The sequence below is a fragment of the Bombina bombina genome, chromosome 3, assembly GCF_027579735.1.
Source record: "Bombina bombina isolate aBomBom1 chromosome 3, aBomBom1.pri, whole genome shotgun sequence".
NCBI classification, from domain to species: Eukaryota; Metazoa; Chordata; class Amphibia; order Anura; family Bombinatoridae; genus Bombina; species Bombina bombina.
In genome coordinates, this window is record NC_069501.1 from 773,427,325 (window position 1) to 773,445,778 (window position 18,454).

General features: G+C 40.7%; 1 protein-coding gene across 3 annotated transcripts in view; it reads left to right on the plus strand.

The window, feature by feature from the left end:
- Positions 1-18,454, plus strand: part of LOC128654012 (interleukin-1 receptor type 1) — a 317,896-nt gene that overhangs the window by 153,683 nt on the left and 145,759 nt on the right. For all 3 annotated transcript variants that reach the window (XM_053707657.1, XM_053707656.1, XM_053707658.1), the window contains 2 exons: positions 10,139-10,183; positions 11,771-12,020. In XM_053707657.1, coding sequence (XP_053563632.1) covers positions 10,139-10,183; positions 11,771-12,020 — 295 coding nt within the window. The remainder of the gene's footprint in view (positions 1-10,138; positions 10,184-11,770; positions 12,021-18,454) is intronic.

Below are 18,454 nucleotides of genomic sequence, written 5' to 3' on the forward strand. Positions count from 1 at the left end.
AAAAAAATTGTTCCAAAAAGTTGATCAACAAATGTTAGTGAAGAACAAAAATAAGTCAATCAAAACCAAAAAAATGAAAAAAATGGGTCATGAAAAACAAGGTGAGAGTGAGGAAATTGGTTCCTTCAATATTAGTTACTTTAACAGATCCAAATTCCTGAGTGTGGTGGCTGAAGTAGCTAATTGGATCCTAGCACCTGTCAGCTGCTCCTATGGTATCCTAAAAAGTGTCCCTGAAAAAAAGAAATTCACAACATAGTGTAATCAATATGAGAATGAAGTAAAGATTAAAATAATGCTTACCAATATGTCAACGCGTTTCTGCCCTCAAAAAAGGGCCTTTCTCAAGACTAAAATATTGGTAATGGCAACTAGCCTTATATACAGTTTAGAAGTAATAGCCTATATGTTAGTTTAATTGATTAATTGTATTGTTTGGGCGCCAAATCCCTCCACTTCTTGTGTAACATCTAAAAGAGGGACTTCCGGTTTGCCATATGGGGGAATCTTTTAGATATAACACAGGAAGTGATGTTACACTTTATGGGGGAATCTTTTAGATGTTACACAGGAAGTGGAGGGATTTGGCGCCCAAACAATACAATTAATCAATTAAACTAACATATAGACTATTACTTCTAAACTGTATATAAGGCTAGTTGCCATTACCAATATTTTAGTCTTGAGAAAGGCCCTTTTTTGAGGGCAGAAACGGGTTGACATATTGGTAAGCATTATTTTAATCTTTACTTCATTCTCATATTGGATACACTATGTTGTGAATTTCTTTTTTTCAGGGACACTTTTTAGGATACCATAGGAGCAGCTGACAGGTGCTAGGATCCAATTAGCTACTTCAGCCACCACACTCAGGAATTTGGATCTGTTAAAGTAACTAATATTGAAGGAACCAATTTCCTCACTCTCACCTTGTTTTTCATCACCCATTTTTTTCATTTTTTTGGTTTTGATTGACTTATTTTTGTTCTTCACTAACATTTGTTGATCAACTTTTTGGAACAATTTTTTTTTTTTTTGGAATATATTTTTCATGTTATTGCATATTGTGTATTTTATTTAATTATATCTTTACCTCACTGGATTAGTAGCTAGCATTTGTTATATCCATTTGCACTCACTTACTATTTGACCCTCTTTCTGCACTGCAGTGCATTTTTCTATTTTTTTGACACACTATTTTTTGAACATTATTGTTTGTACTATTGTTTATTAATTTCTTGCTTGATGCACTTGTTATAGCTGTACTTAGGCTTATTCTGTGTCACTAGTTTACACTCTTACTCTGGTGTACCACTCACACTGATCACCTGTGATTATCTCTGTTTTTATTGTAATTATCAGCTTTAGCCGCTCCTGCAAGATATTCCTGTTTTTGTAATTTTATCTATATGTGTTTTTTAAATTTTTTACTGATGCTTTTTAACCTGGTTCATTAAATAATCTTCTTTTATCTCTCTGTGAGTATATTTATCCCTTGGCCTCTTGTTGGCGCTGTATTCACTTCTTACTATTTGTGCTTATAACAGTTAACACCAAAGGGCTTAAAAGCCTTGGTAAGCATTCTATGGTTCTCAGAGATTTGAGTAGAATGGGGGGGATATAGTCTACCTACAGGAGACACATTTTTCACAAACCCTCGAACCAAGGTGGTTCAGTCACCGGTACCCCACAGCATAATTTGCATCTGGCCCTACAAAAAAAAAAAACGGAGTGGGAATAATTTTTAGTGCTAAAATGCTGTTCCAATTAGACATACAAAGACTCAGACGGCAGATACCTAATACTTACAGGAAGCCTATTTGGTAGACCAATTACGCTAACTAACATTTACTGTCCCAACCAAGTGCAGCACCACTTCCTTCAGGAGGTTGCCCATAAGATACTAGAGGTACAAAAGGGGGTGTTGTACCTGGGGGGGGGACCTCAATGCGTCCCTTAACCCTATTCTTGACACATCAAATGGTGTCTCCAGTGCCCCCATAGGATCTTAAAACGCATGACCGCCTCCCTCACTGATCTAGTAATACATGACATATGGCGCACGCATCATCCTAACTCAAGAAATTACACCTTCTATTCCCATCCCCACAGAAAGTACTTGAGGATCGACTACCTATTCACTGACATGATAAGTCTCACGATCACCACTTCCAGTAACATACATGCGATAACATGGTCTGATCACGCCCCCCTGTGAGTTGTTCCATTCAATGGCCCAATGGCCCGATTACCCCATTTGAATGGAGACTTGACAACACAATGTTAGACGACCAGGTCTTTCGTGCAGAGATACAAATTTCTTCCAAATAAATGCAAACGATCACATACAGAGTAGCACAGTCTGGGAGGCTCATAAGTGCACAATCAGGGGCCTCTTAATCAAGAAAAAAGCTAAACTAAATAGACAAAAGAGAGAACGCTACCGAAATCTATTGGCGCGGGTAACAGATGTAGAACAGGCACATAAGAGATCCCCTACAGATGAGGTCCTAAAAAAAGCACTTGCTCAGGCCAGGGCCAAACTGTTGAAGTTCCTACAGGAAGACTATCAGAAAAAGGCCCTTATCCTGAAACAGCTATATTTTGAACAAGGGGATAAGGTGGGAAGACTACTGGCGAGGGTTATTGCATGTAAAAAACTGAAAGCATATGTGTATAGCATGACAGATCAGGAGGGGATGGTTAGGGCAGATGGAAAATCTGTGGCAGATATCTTCAGCACATATTACAAATCCCTATATAACATACAGAAAGCCCACAAGTCCAATGGAGGCGCCCCGTCTGAGGCTTGGGTGGAGCAAGATATCCAGAATATCTGTCGGGCGGGAATTTGCCTAGACTCTCAGACCCAGAGACTGAATCGCTTGAAGCCCCCATTTCAGTCGCGGAGGTTAAAAAAGCCATAAAAGACTTACTGACAGGGAAAAGCCCAGGGCCTGACGGATTTGGAGCCAAATATTATAAAACATATGCAGATACCCTAGCCCAAGAATTAGTTAACATATTCAACTCTCTTCCGCTTAGTCCAACCCTCCCGTCCACTATGCTGGAGGCCCACATAGCCATGATCCCTAAGCCTGGAAAGCCACCGGACCAACCCGAAAACTACAGACCTATTTCTCTATTAAACTCTGATGTTAAGGTTCTGGCCAAAACATTAGCTAATCGTCTTAATAAACTTCTCCCTAGATTGATCTCACCGGACCAGGTAGGCTTCATTCCAACACGCGAAGTGAGAGATAACACCCTCAAAGTTATTCAACTAATAACCCATGAACAGGAAGTGGTTAGCCCAGCTCACATAGGCATCTCCAGGGACCGACAGCATACCCCAGTAAGAAATAAAGCTCCACGGACTGCTGGAACTGAAGAGGTGATCACCATATGGGGAAAGTCACTCCAATGAAGCAGAAGAAAGGAAAATGCGGCACTCCAGGCTTGTGAAAACAACAGAATGTTTATTCAAAATTCACAGTCGCTGCACACTTGGACACCAAACATGCAACGGAAAAAGGGGGCGTGTCCTTACGCGTTTCGTGCCGTGCGGCACTTAGTCATAGGATGAAGGTAAGTAGAGAACAGGTAAGTTTATACCCCTGCCCACCAATAAGAATTAAAAGAATAATTAAAGAAACAGGTGAGAAACAGGAAGGGGATACAGAACAAACTATTGAAAAAGTTATTATTATTTACATTTCACAATATGCATGATGGAATTATGTATGACAACAAAAAAGGGATAAGTTATGAATAGCAAAGGGGCTTTGTTTATCCTCAAACGTATTTCAAACTTGTAATAAAAATCACTAAGAGAGACTAGAGAAGGGAGGAGGCAAGATTTTCCTTATGCTATAAATTCAAAGGATCATATAACTCACATCTAAAAAATCATTGTTATTATGATTGCCCATCCCAATTATACACACATTGTACAATAAATGTGCAAAAAATATATATATATGTAGGAAAAAATAAAAAAATAAAAATTATAATATATATATATATATATATATATATATATATATATATATATATATATATATATATATGCAAGGAATGGCCTAATTAAGATTGCACAATAAGAGAAAGTTTAGAGTACTGGCACTAGTTTAGTGTATACAGGAATATATGGAACTAGTGAATGTTCCTGTTCTTACCCACCTAAAATATATAAGTGAGGAGAGAAAGAGGTAAGAGAACCTCAAAGAAAGCAGGTGGTTTGAACTAGCACTCATTCCTGTCTAACATAATTAAAATTAAAAAATAACCTTTAATAAGTAAGATTAATACCGGCCTAAATACCTATCGGCCAGGAAACAGGGGGACATTTGTGACTTGGTTTTAATATTTGGTACACTAGGTATTTAGGCCGGTATTAATCTTACTTATTAAAGGTTATTTTTTAATTTTAATTATGTTAGACAGGAATGAGTGCTAGTTCAAACCACCTGCTTTCTTTGAGGTTCTCTTACCTCTTTCTCTCCTCACTAATTAAGATTGCCACATAAAATCATAATATCAGATAAAAAGGCACTAATATCAAAAAATTATTATATTACATAATATTCATGAATATGTTATGATACACTAGCGGCTAATAATGCTCACAATGCGTTTAACCTCAAAAGACACATTCCCATAAATATTAATTAATATGTGCCATTATATACACCTCACTGATCCATTTAAAATTATGTTTTAGAAAATTCAAATTTAAGATCGTGATTGTGTTATCACTCACAGTTACATTTTATTCGACAAAGAAGCTAATGTCCCATTCCTTATTTAGGCCACTAGGCTCCCTGGTGCTAAGGGTTAAAATACAGAATAACTCTTTCTTCATCAAAATTTTATTCTTATTGCCCCCTCTAATAGGTCTGGTTGCTATATCTATTACCTTGACATTAAAATTGGATAAATGGGTGAGATGGTAACAATTAAAATGTCTAGCTATTGGGGATTCCTTAGTATATAGTATTTAACATCCCTCTTATGCTCAGCAACCCTTGTTCTTAATGAGCGTGTAGTTTGACCTACGTATTGGATTTTACAGAGATTACACTCCAACAAGTACACCACAAAAGTGGTTGCACAGTTAGCATAGTGGTCTATTTTGTATACTTTCCCTGAATGTGAGCTACTGAAAGTATCACCCATGGAAATAATTTCACAGGTGCCACAATTGGATGACAGGCATCGAAAAGTACCCTTTTTATTTAGCCAAGTTCTGGATCTCATTTTGTCTACTGTGTTTATCATACTCAGGGCAAGTTTATTGCCCAAAGTTGGAGCCTTTTTGGATACAAATTTCACGTGTTCAACATAGTTTGCTAAGATGTCATCATTCTTAAGATATATTAAATTCCTCTTAATGATTTTACAGATCTCTCCATATTGGGATGAATATTCTGTGGAAAAAATGACAGATTCACTAGTAAAACTTCCTTTGCTTTTAAAAGCTGTCTTCTTGATGCTATCCAAAGGTCTAGATTCAACTTCTTGTAGTGCAATCTTAATTAGGCTTCCTTGTATATATATATATATATATATATATATATATATATAATATATATATTTTTTTTTTCCTACATATATATATATTTTTTGCACATTTATTGTACAATGTGTGTATCATTGGGATGGGCAATCATAATAACAATGATTTTTTAGATGTGAGTTATATGATCCTTTGAATATATAGCATAAGGAAAATCTTGCCTCCTCCCTTCTCTAGTCTCTCAGTGATTTTTATTACAAGTTTGAAATACGTTTGAGGATAAACAAAACCCCTTTGCTATTCATAACTTATCCCTTTTTTTGTTGTCATACATAATTCCATCATGCATATTGTGAAATGTAAATAATAACTTTTTCAATAATTTGTTCTGTATCCCCTTCCTGTTTCTCACCTGTTTCTTTAATTATTCTTTTAATTCTTATTGGTGGGCAGGGGTATAAATTTACCTGTTCTCTACTTACCTTCATCCTATGACTAAGTGCCGCACGGCACGAAATGCATAAGGACACGCCCCCTTCTTCCCGTTGCATGTTTGGTGTCCAAGTGTGTAGCGACTGTGAATTTGGAATAAACATTCTGTTGTTTTCACAAGCCTGGAGTGCCGCCTTTTCCTTTCTTCAACTAATAACCCATGCCTGTGTCAATGGGATACCACTCTCGATGGTCACAACGGATGCCGAAAAAGCATTCGACCGGGTTAGCTGGTCCTTCATGCAACATACTTTAATCAAGTTCGGGTTTGGTCCTAAATTTGTAAATACAGTGATGTCCCTATACTCAACACCAAATGCGAAAGTGAAAGTAAATGGCACTTTGTCCAAAATGTTTCATATACAAAACGGGAATAGACAGGGCTGCCCTCTCTCTCCCCTATTATTTGCCATTAATATTGAGGTGCTGGCCGGAAAAATCAGGAATAACCCACTAATAAAAGAAATCTTTATTGGTAGTTACGAGCACAAGCTCGCAATGTACGAGAACGATATCCTTCTGACGATATCTGACTCGGCCCTCTCTCTACGAGAAGCCATGACTGAGTTTTCAGACTTTGGGAGAGTGTCAAATTTTTTGCTTAACCCTTTAAAATCGGAAATCCTAAGCATCTCGGAGCCACCTGACATATTTGAAGCCATTAAAACAGACTGCCTGATAAAAATCGGCAAAAAGCTATAAAATACTTGTTGACCTTAACTATAAGTGCATAAGTGCATAAGAGACGACATAGTTAGGGACCTAGCCAACTGGAAAAATAAAACTATCTCTTGGCTGGGTCGGGTCAGGGTCGTCAAAATGAACATACTGCCAAAAGTTCTATATGTAATGCAGATGGTCCCGATCCCACCGACCTCCCAATACATACAACATATACAGTCGGCCATGGAGGCCTATATATGGAACAGACAAAAACCCAGAATTCGCAAACACACTACATACTTACCTAGAGACAGAGGGGGTTTGGGTATACCACACTTAAAAGAATATCAGAGAGCTATGTCACTACAGAGACTGGTGGAGTGGAGCCAAAACTTAAGTAATAAAGGTTGGATACAAATGGACGGAGAGATTTTGCGGAGGGGGAATGTAGGGGCCCTGGCCTGGATTTTCCCCAAAAATCGCCCAGTTATCATCAAAAAATACCCTCTGATTGAGGAAGTTTTAAGACTTTGGATGGACTGATGGGCGGGATGCCCTGCGTTTCCACTACCGTATCTCCTGTGACCCCGATAAGGAAAAATCCAGGCCTAGGTCTGGAGTGGAGCCTGCGAATCCCTGGAGTTTTCTTACACACTGGTGGACTCCTTTTCTAACATAATACATCACAATAGATTAAAAACCCAAACTGAATTTGCGGAATGGAACCCGGACAGCTTCGCGTCTTGGTTTAGATATGCACAAATATTACACTACTTTAATTCACACAGAGAGAGGTCAGACCTGACAAGGCGCAGGACACCATTGGAAGTCTTATGCACAACACCTCAAGCCCCTACGCATATAGTTTCACAGCTATACAAACTTCTTCTGACAAAGGGAGAACCTACACTCCCCAGGAATGCGCATGCTTGGCAGATTGACTTAGGACTGGAAATAGACCTGAAAGACTGGCTAAAAAATGTTGACAGAGCAAAAAAGGCATAAGTATCGATGTGTATACAAGAGATGCACTACAAGCTGCTGAGTACTCCCCATAGGCTTCATAAAATATACCTGGGAGCAAGTGGGGGGTGCTGGAGGGGCTGCGGCGGGGAAGGTACCCTTCTCCAAATCTGGTCAACTTACCCGTCTATATTGGGAGGAGGCTCTGGGGGAAATGGGTAACCTACTTAAGGTTATAATCCCCCCTAAGCCAACTTTCTTGATATACCATGACCTACCAAAGTTGGTAGGGGAGGATAGGTATTTCCTCTTTCTACTAATGTTAAACGCTGCGAAAGGCCTCATACCGGTGCATTGGAAAAAACAGTGCATACCTAGCTTGCAGGAGTGGAAGGACAGGGTGAGCTTCTCCGGCTTGAAAGATACCCCTACCTCAAAGTCGGCAAAATAGGCACGTATGAAATGATGAAACTAACTTTGGAGGGAAAGGGCCTATGAAATCTGCAATAAACCTTATTTGTATGAGAACAAAGGGAACCCACCTAAGAGCTGAGCCCATCTCTGGCCACCCTCCCCCCAGCCTTGGGGCCTCCTCCCCCTCCTCATCTCGGTGCCTATACTCCTCCCCTGCCCCTAAAACCCCCTCCCTTTTTTTTATCTCATGTTAATGTGAACTCTGATGTGTGACTTTTTATTTGATATATATGTAATACTGTCGCACTTTACAAAATAAAGCTTGATTGAAAATTAAAAAAAGTACATACATAGGGATTTATAGAAGTCATAGGGGCATGATGACATAGGCCATGTAAACATAAAAGATACATGAGCGTGTGTATAAGAACATTATACTTGTTACAACTGCAGCTACAAACACATTCTGAGAAAGAGGGAGATATCAGAAACAATAGAATTTTATTTCCAGAAATTAATAAGGTCATATTCAGAGTTCAGGCCCGAGGGAACTCAGGTCTGAAGTCTAAAAATCTAATACATCTCCCTCTTTCACAGTAGTTTGTCACGATCACCTCCTCTAGAGGGGCAATTGACTTTTTCTATCGCTTGCCATCTTAGACTGCTAATGTCCTTATTATGATGGCATAGAAAATGTCTAGTGTCACTAAGATAGCTATGAAGTGACAGTATGAAAGGTTGTAAAATGCTATCTATCCATTGCGACACATGTTCAGTCAAAGAACCTATCCCGCTAACTATGGGACGTCCCCTCACCTCGCTAAGGGACTTGTGTATCTTAGGGAGATGGTGGAAGATGGGCACTATAGGGTGATCAACACAAAGAAACTCAAAAGTTTTTAGATCAAAGTGCCCACCTTCCAAACCATCATCCATGATACTCAATAGTTCATGTTTGTAGATGTTAGTGGAATCTGCAGATAGAAGGGCATAGTTTTCAGCGTTATTTAATTGGTGGTGGGCTTCTTGAACATAATGTGCTCTTTTAAAGACCCCAATAGAGCCGCCTTTATCTGCTGAACGAACAACTATGTCTTCCTTACTCCTTAACTCATCAAGGGCCAATTTCTCCTGTCTGATTAGATTTGGTTTAACCTGATTACCAGTAGTTTTTAATATAGACAAATCACGTTCAACCCTCTTAAAGAAGGTTTCCAATACCTGTCCTCTATTTTGAATGGGATAAAAGTCTGAGGGGTTTCTGAAACCTACAAATGAATTAATAGTATTTGATTTAGTATTTCAAGTGTGAGAGTATCACATACTTCACTAAATGTTAATTTAGTGGTTTTAAGTGAGGAAGATGCTTCTATTTTAGTATTTTTAGTGATAGTCACTAACGAGTCTGGTTCCCCTTGGGAATGTTTCTTCAAAGTAATATTCCTAATCAATTTATTGACGTCCAAAAGTGTTTCAAATATCCTTGTTAGAGACATTAAGGCCCTGTGCGTGTGTACCCACTGTTTCAGTTACATAAATATATTTGGAATTGGAAGTGGTAGAACCAAATTGAGAATCTTTGGGTCCAACCACTTGTACTTGGGCTGTGTTCTGGAAATTACTGGCTTGTGGTTGGGTATGTGTGTTTGGAGTTTTTAGGATAATCTTTTGTGGTTCTTCACCTCCTGAAGCCCCGGCATCCTCTCCTGACTCAAACTCACTGTCTGAGTAAGTGACCTTTTTCTGGTTAGTTATAGAATTTTGCTGACCCTTGTTTTTATTATTGTTGTGTCTATTTCTAGATCTACCCCTATTGTAGTTACATCTAGATGTAACCCTGTCAGAGCGTTTCCAAATATACACACTGTTATTTGTATAGTCAGATTGGTCTCTGACAAATTTCGTGTGTTTGGTCTCTAATACATTTTGTTTTGCTTCTGCCACACTATATATATATATATATATATATATATATATATATATATATATATATATATATATATATATATATATATATATATGTGCATTAAAGCCCTTTGCAGTAATATATAGAAGTCAAAATACTAACTTGAATGTCCTCTCTTTCAGTGCTAGCATCCAACATTTTCCCATCAAGTCCAGAGATGGCATTGGGTAAGTGATATTTATTTACACATATAACTGCAATAACATTGTATAGCAGTTCTTATTCAATAGTCCTTTTGGTACCACAGTGGGTTAACAATATAAGACCACTATGGGGTCAATTTATCAAGCTCCTTATGGAGCTTGATGCCCCGTGTTTCCGGCGAGCCTGAAGGCTTGCCGGAAACAGAAGTTATGAAGCAGCGGTGTAAAGACCGCTGCTCCATAACCTGTCCGCCTGCTCTGAGGTGGCGGACAGAAATCAACCCGATCGAATATGATTGGGTTGATTGACACCTCCTGCTAGCGGCCTGCTGAGGGTGGCATTGCACCAGCAGTTCACAAGCACTGCTGGTGCAATGATAAATGCCAACAGCATTTATCGATGTGCGGCGGACATGATACGCTACATCGTATCATGTCCGCTCGCACATTAATAAATTGACCCCTATGTCTAGACTGAGTTAGGAGCACACATATTTCCCCATGTTTCTTTTACTGGTGAACTAGAGTTTGGTTCAAATGTGGCAACAGAAAGCAAACAAATAAGTTTAATTTCTGAGAAGTCAATCTATAATTGTTATTAAAGGCATTTAGTTATAGCAACATAGACAAAGATATAGTGGCCAATTTTACAAGGTCTGTATTGGCCCCAATGCCTCTGTTTCTGTGCGAGCCTTCAGGCTCGCCGAAAACAGGAGTTTTAAGATTGCTGCCTCTTAACTTATATGCCTCCTCTGAGGCCGCGGTCTGCAATCCGCCCGATTGACAACCCCTGCTAGCGACCGGTTGCCCATGAATCTGCGGGGTGTGGCATTGCACAAGCAGGTCACAAGAACTGTTTGTGCAATGATAAATGCCGACAGCATATGCAATGATACATAAATCGCACATACATAAATCAGCCCCCAAGTCTCCATAACTTTTCATGCAGAACATCACTAGCTACATGTTGGTTCCATATATTTAATTTCCATATTTAACCTTAGATTTGTAGTTTAATAAACACTTGAACTAAAATAGAGCCAAAAATGCCTGGATCTTTAGAGCAGTCCCTTTGATATATTTCTATTCCTAAACAAAGGCAGAGATTACCATAGAGTTTTATCTCGAACGATAGTAAAGATACCCAAATAGACATGCTAAACTATACACTTACACACTCATACTTAGGGGCCGAATTATCAAGCTCTGAATGGAGCTTGATGCCAATGTTTCTGCACAAGCTTTCAGGCTCGCCGGAAACAGTAGTTATGAAGCAGTAGTTATGAGGCTGCGGTCTTCAATACGCCTGACCCTATACGATCGGGGTGATTGACACCCCCTGCTAGCGGCCGATTGGCCGCAAATCTGCAGGGGGTGGCATTGCACAAGCGTATGCTGTCTGCATTTATCGATGTGCGGCAGACATGATACGATATATCGTTTCATGTCCGTTCGCACTTTGATAAATTGACCCCATAATCGGCTCTGTTATATGCAAAGAGGAACAAGTGACACATTTTATTCTTGCAGTATTGATAAAAATGTAGACATTGCAAATAGCACAATACAAATGATGTAGCACATGCAAAGCCTTTTCTTCAATTTTTCTAGAGCCCTGTGTGGAGGACGGATTCGATATAACAACAGAGTATGCATCTGAAGGAGAGCCTATGTACATCCAATGCAGCTTACTAATAGTTTATGATGCTAGTGAGTTTGAGTTTGAGGTTGCTTGGTATAAAAATGACTTTCAAATACAATTTTCTTCAGACAAGCAATTAAGAATCCATCAGAATGAAAATGTTCTTAAGTTTTTCCCTGCAAAAATAGAAGATACAGATTCCTATGGATGTATTATTAGGTAAGATATTTTATTGTTGTGTAAATTAAAACAATATCTTCTTGTGCAATTATCACAAAATGTAAAGAGGGAACTTAAAATATTAGTGGGTACAAATTCACTTTAGTAATCTACTTCAATATTAAGTAGCACATGTGCACTCCATTTTGTGCAGTAGTTATTTTTGTTTTGTTTTTATTTTATTTGGTCATTCACTAATCTATCTATTCATTTAATTTAAAACAATCAGATTTTAGTTGTCTTTTTCTTGGCTGTTCATTAGAATGTTGCTCCAGTCGTACTTTAACTATTACCACACTCTGACATACACACACTCTGAAACACACACAGACACGCTTGCACAGAGACACACACACACACACTGACATACTGACACACTCACACACACGCTGAAATAACAAAGGAATCGCCTGGGTGCCTTTGTTGACACACTCACTGACACATTTACACAAACAGACACTCTGAAACACACACAGATACACACAGACACACTTACACAGAGACACACACACTGATACACTCACTTGCACACATGTTGAAGTAACAATGGACACAGATAGAAATTCACATGGGTACAGCCTATAAAGCATATAGTATATACAATTGTAAAAGAAAAGCATATAAAAAATAACTTTTGTATATTCTTTTCCATTCTGAATCAAAGGAGTGAAAAAAAGCATTAATTGTCTGAAATCAAATCTATGGGGCCTATTTATTATGGTGCAAGTGGACATGATCCGATATTGCAGATCATGTCCGATGCACATCGATTAATGTTGACAGCATTTGCTGTCAGCATTTATCATTGCACCAGCAGTTCTTGTGAACTGCTGGTGCAATGCCGCCCCCTGCAGATTTGGCCCGCTAGCAGGGAGTGTCAATCAACCCGATCGTATTCGATCGGGTTAATTTCTGTCCGCGGCCTCAGAGCAGGCTGCTTCATAACTTCACCGGAAGGCTCGCCGGAAACACGGGGCATCAAGTTTCGTAGAGAACTTAATGTTCCGTACTTGATAAATATGCCCCTATAAGCACAGCGCACATAAAACATACACAAGCTGTAACAATTTGCCCTGCAGTTATTATTTGCACACCAAACAGTCATCCCTCACTGCAGCTCTCCAGCAGCCCCCCCAGAGTCGAGACTGTGGGGCCTATCTATCAAGCTCTGAATGGAGCTTGATGCCTCGTGTTTCTGGCGAAGACCGCTGCTTCATAACCCTGTCTGCCTGCTCTGAGCAAGCGGACAGACATTGCTGGAATTCAACCTGATCAAGTACAATCGGGTTGATTGACACCTCCCTGCTGGTGGCCCATTGGCCGCGAGTCTGCAAGGGGCGGCGTTGCACCAGCAGCTCTTGTGAGCTGCTAGTGAAATGCTGAATACGGAGCCCGTATTGCTCTCCATATTCAGCAAGGTCTGGCGGACCTGATCCGCACTGTTGGATCAGGTCCGCCAGACTTTGTCAAATAGAGGCCTAAGTGACAGCTACTACAGTCAGTGAGCATACAAGCATCACTGCCCTGCTCCGCCCACCTACTCCTCCTGTGAACAACAGTCTGTGCAAAGGCAAATTAAAAGCAAATTAAAAAAGAATAAGAAGTAAAAGTACTTGGGCCACTGTGTGCACTAAAAGCTGAGCTGTGTGCTGTCTATATGCTAGTGCTTCTTTAATACTGTTGTGCCATTATAAAAAAGCCCTGACTTCAGTCACCTTTTTCAACCCCTGATGGCGGTCCTGGGGGCAGTTAACGGATATTATGGGGCTTAATTATCAAGCTCCGAATGGAGCTTGATGCCTCTGTTTCCATGCAAGCATTCAGGCTTGCCGGAAACAGTAGTTATGAAGCAGCGGTCTAAAGACCGCTGCTCCATAACTTGTCCGCTGCCTCTGAGGCTGTGGTCTTTAATCTGCCCGATCCTATACGATCGGGCTAATTGACACCCCCTGCTAGTGGCTGATTGGCCGTGAATTTGCAGGGGACGGCATCACACAAGCAGTTCACCAGAACTACTTGTGCAATGATAAATGCTGACAGCGTATGCTTTCGGCATTTATCGGTGTGCGGCAGACATGATACGTTACATTGTATCATGTCCACTTGCACTTTCATAAATTGGCCCCAATATATGCACATGGAGCTAGTGGAAAAGGCTGCCCTTATCTAGCCTAAAAGAATATGTAAAGAGTTTCCTCATTTAAAAGCGGGAAGAATGTCTTTCTTTCAAAAGTAATATTATTATTATCGGTAATACCATAGGTTTTTATTTTGGGCTCCATATGAGTCTAAAAAAGAATCCCCCACCCAAAATATTTTATTTCTCTTGTAAGGTGTATCCAGTCCACGGGTTCATCCATTACTTGTGGGATATTATCCTTCCCAACAGGAAGTTGCAAGAGGACACCCACAGCAGAGCTGTCTATATAGCTCCTCCCCTAACTGCCTCCCCCAGTCATTCTCTTGCAACACTCGACAAGATAGGAAGTATAAGAGATATGTGGTGACTTAGTGTAGTTTTTACCTTCAATCAAGAGTTTGTTATTTTTAAACGGTACCGGCGTCGTACTGTTTTATTCCCAGGCAGAAATTAGAAGAAGAATCTGCCTGGCGGTTTGTAACTAAGGTCCATTGCTGTTCTCACGCATAACTGAAGGGTATGGGAAAGACTTCAGTTGGGGGAACGGTTTGCAGATTAACTGCTTTGAGGTATGTTCAGTATATTTATTTCTAGAGAGATGATAAGATCTAGAAAATGCTGACAGAGCCTTGTATAATTGAGGTAAGCCTGATGCAGTGATTTAACAACGACTGGGATCATGCTTGCAAAAAAGGGTAATATTCATGTTAATACTCATATTTCTTAGTGACAAAAAGTTTGCATGTTATATAGAAAGAACGTTTTTTCTCTGAGGGTGATAAATCGTTTTTTGCAGCCTAGTTTCCACATGGCTATTCAGATACTCCTAGGAGTATTTTCTTAAGGCCCTCTGACATCAAGTGCATGGTGGGAGGGGCCTATTTTCGCGCTCTAGATGCGCAGTTCTTATTCAGACTGAGACATCCAGCTTCCCTAAAGGAGTCCCCTGGCATCTGAGGACCACTATAGAGGGCTTATTTCTTCCCTAAATCGTATTTGAGGGCAGGTAGGAGCCACAGCAGAGCTGTGGCAAGGTGTTTAACTGTTTATTAACGTTTTATAATGTTTTTCAAATCCGGTTTGGGGCCTAAAGGGTAAATCATCCATTTGCAAGTGGGTGCAATGCTGCTTTAGTCCCTTATACACACTGTAAAAATTTCAAAGAGTTTACTACTTTTTAACACTGTTTTGCAGTTTATGTGATAGTTTTTTTCTCTTAAAGGCACATTACCGTTTTTGTTTCATTGCTGTTTCACATTTATTAAAGTGTTTTCCAAGCTTGCTGGTCTCATTACTAGTCTGTTAAACATGTCTGACATAGAGGAAACTCCTTGTTCAATATGTTTAGAAGCCATTGTGGAACCCCCTCTTAGAATGTGTACCAAATGTACTGAAATTTCTTTAAATTATAAAGACCATATTATGGCATTTAAAGATTTATCACCAGAGGTTTCTCAGACTGACAAAAGGGAGGTTATGCCATCTAGCTCTCCCCACGTGTCAGAACCTATAACTCCCGCTCAAGTGACGCCAAGTACATCTAGCGCATCCAATGCGTTTACCTTACAAGACATGGCAGCAGTTATGACTAATACCCTCACAGAGGTATTTTCCAAACTGCCAAGGTTACAAGGAAAGTGAGACAGCTCCTGGGCTAGACAAATACAGAGCTTTCTGATGCTTTAGTAGCTATGTCCGATATACCCTCACAATGCTCCGAAGCCGCGGCAAGGGAGTTGCTATCTGAGGGTGAGATTTCAGATTCAGGGAAGACGTTACTTCAGTCCAATTCTGAAATGACAGCCTTTAAATTTAAGCTTGAACATCTTCGCTTATTGCTCAGGGAGGTTTTAGCGACTCTGGATGACTGTGACCCCATTGTAGTTCCAGAGAAATTGTGTAAAATGAACAAATCCTTTGCAGTGCCTGTTTACACTGATGTCTTTCCTGTCCCTAAGAGGTTCTCGGAAATTATTACTAAGGAATGGGATAGACCAGGTGTTCCGTTCTCTCCCCCTCCTGCTTTTAAAAAGATGTTTCCCATAGATATCGCTATACGGGACTCATGGCAGACAGTCCCTAAGGTGGAGGGTGCTGTTTCTACCCTAGCTAAGCATACAACTATCCCCGTCGAGGACATTTGTGCTTTCTTAGATCCTATGGATAAAAAATTGGAGGGTCTCCTTAAGAAAATTTTTATCCATCAAGGTTTTATTCTTCAGCCTCTTGCATGCATTGCCCCAGTTACTGCGGCTTTTTGGTTCGAATCTCTTGAGGAGGCTCTACAGATGGAGACCCCGTTAGATATTTTAGACAGGATTAAAGCTCTCAAGTTAGCTAATTCCTTTATTTCTGACGCCGTTTTTCATCTAACCAAACTAACGGCTAAGAATTCAGGTTTTGCCATTCTGGTGCGCAGGGCGCTATGGTTTAAGTCCTGGTCAGCAGACGTTACTTCAAAGTCTAAGCTTCTTAACATCCCCTTCAAAGGACAGACCCTATTCGGGCCGGGCCTGAAGGAGATCATTTCTGATATTACTGGAGGAAAAGGTCACGCTCTTCCTCAGGATAGGTCCAATAAATTAAGGACCAAACAGAATCATTTTCGTTCATTTCGAAACTTCAAGAGTGGCGCAGCTTCAGCTTCCCCTAATTCAAAACAAGAGGGAAATTTTGCCCAGTCCAAACCAGTCTGGAGACCGAACCAGGCTTGGAACAAGGGGGAGCAGGCCAAAAAACCTGCTGCCGCCTCTAAGACAGCATGAAGGAGTAGCCCCCGATCCGGGACCGGATCTTGTAGGTGGCAGACTTTCTCTCTTCGCCCAGGCAAGAGACGTCCCGGATCCCTGGGCATTAGAGATTGTTTCCCAGGGATATCTTCTGGATTTCAAAGCTTCATCTCCAAAGAGGAGATTTCATCTCTCACAATTATCTGTAAACCTATAAAGAGAGAGGCATTCTTACGCTGTGTTCAAGACCTACTGGTTATGGGAGTGATCCACCCAGTTCCAAGGGAGGAACAGGGGCAGGGCTTCTATTCAAATCTGTTTATAGTTCCCAAAAAAGAGGGAACTTTCAGACCAATCTTGGATCTCAAGATCCTAAACAAATTTCTCAGGGTCCCATCCTTCAAGATGGAGACTATCCGAACCATCCTCCCTATGATCCAGGAGGGTCAATATATGACTACCGTGGACTTAAAGGATGCTTATCTCCACATTCTGATTCACAGAGATCATCATCAGTTCCTCTGGTTTACCTTCTTAGACAGGCATTACCAGTTTGTGGCTCTTCCTTTCGGGTTAGCCACGTCACCAAGAATCTTTATGAAGGTTCTAGGGTCCCTACTGGCAGTTCTAAGGCCACGGGGCATAGCGGTGGCTCCTTACCTAGACGACATTCTGATACAGGCGACTTTTCAAATCGCCAAGTCCCATATGGACATTTTTCTGGCCTTTCTGAGGTCTCACGGGTGGAAGGTGAATGAAGAAAAGAGTTCTCTCTCCCCTCTCACAAGAGTTTCCTTCCTAGGAACACTGATAGATTCAGTAGAAATGAAATTTTTTCTAACAGAGGTCATGTTATCAAAGCTTCTAACTTCATGCCGTGCTCTTCATTCCACTTCTCGGCTGTCAGTGGCTCAGTGTATGGAAGTAATTGGCCTAATGGTAGCGGCAATGGACATAGTTCCGTTTGCCCGCCTACATCTCAGACCACTGCAACTTTGCATGCTCAATCAGTGGAATGGGGACTACACAGATTTGTCCCCTCTGCTAAATCTGGATCAAGAGACCAGGGATTCTCTTCTCTGGTGGTTATCTCAGGTCCATCTGTCCAGGGGAATAAGTTTCCGCAGGCCAGAGTGGACTATAGTGACGACAGATGCCAGCCTTCTGGGCTGGGGCGCAGTCTGGAACTCCATGAAGGCTCAGGGTTCATGGACTCAGGAGGAAGCCCTCCTTCTAATAAACATTCTGGAACTGAGAGCGATATTCAATGCTCTTCAGGCTTGGCCTCAACTAGCTGCGGTCAGATTCATCAGATTTCAGTCGGACAATATCACGACTGTAGCCTATATCAACCATCAGGGGGGAACAAGAAGTCCCCTGGCAATGTTGGTGGTTTCAAAGATAATTCTATGGGCAGAGGTTCACTCTTGCCATCTCTCAGCTATCCATATCCCAGGAGTAGAGAACTGGGAGGCGGATTTTCTAAGTCGGCAGAATTTTCATCCGGGGGAGTGGGAGCTCCATCCGGAGGTATTTGCCCAGCTGATTCAACTATGGGGCAAACC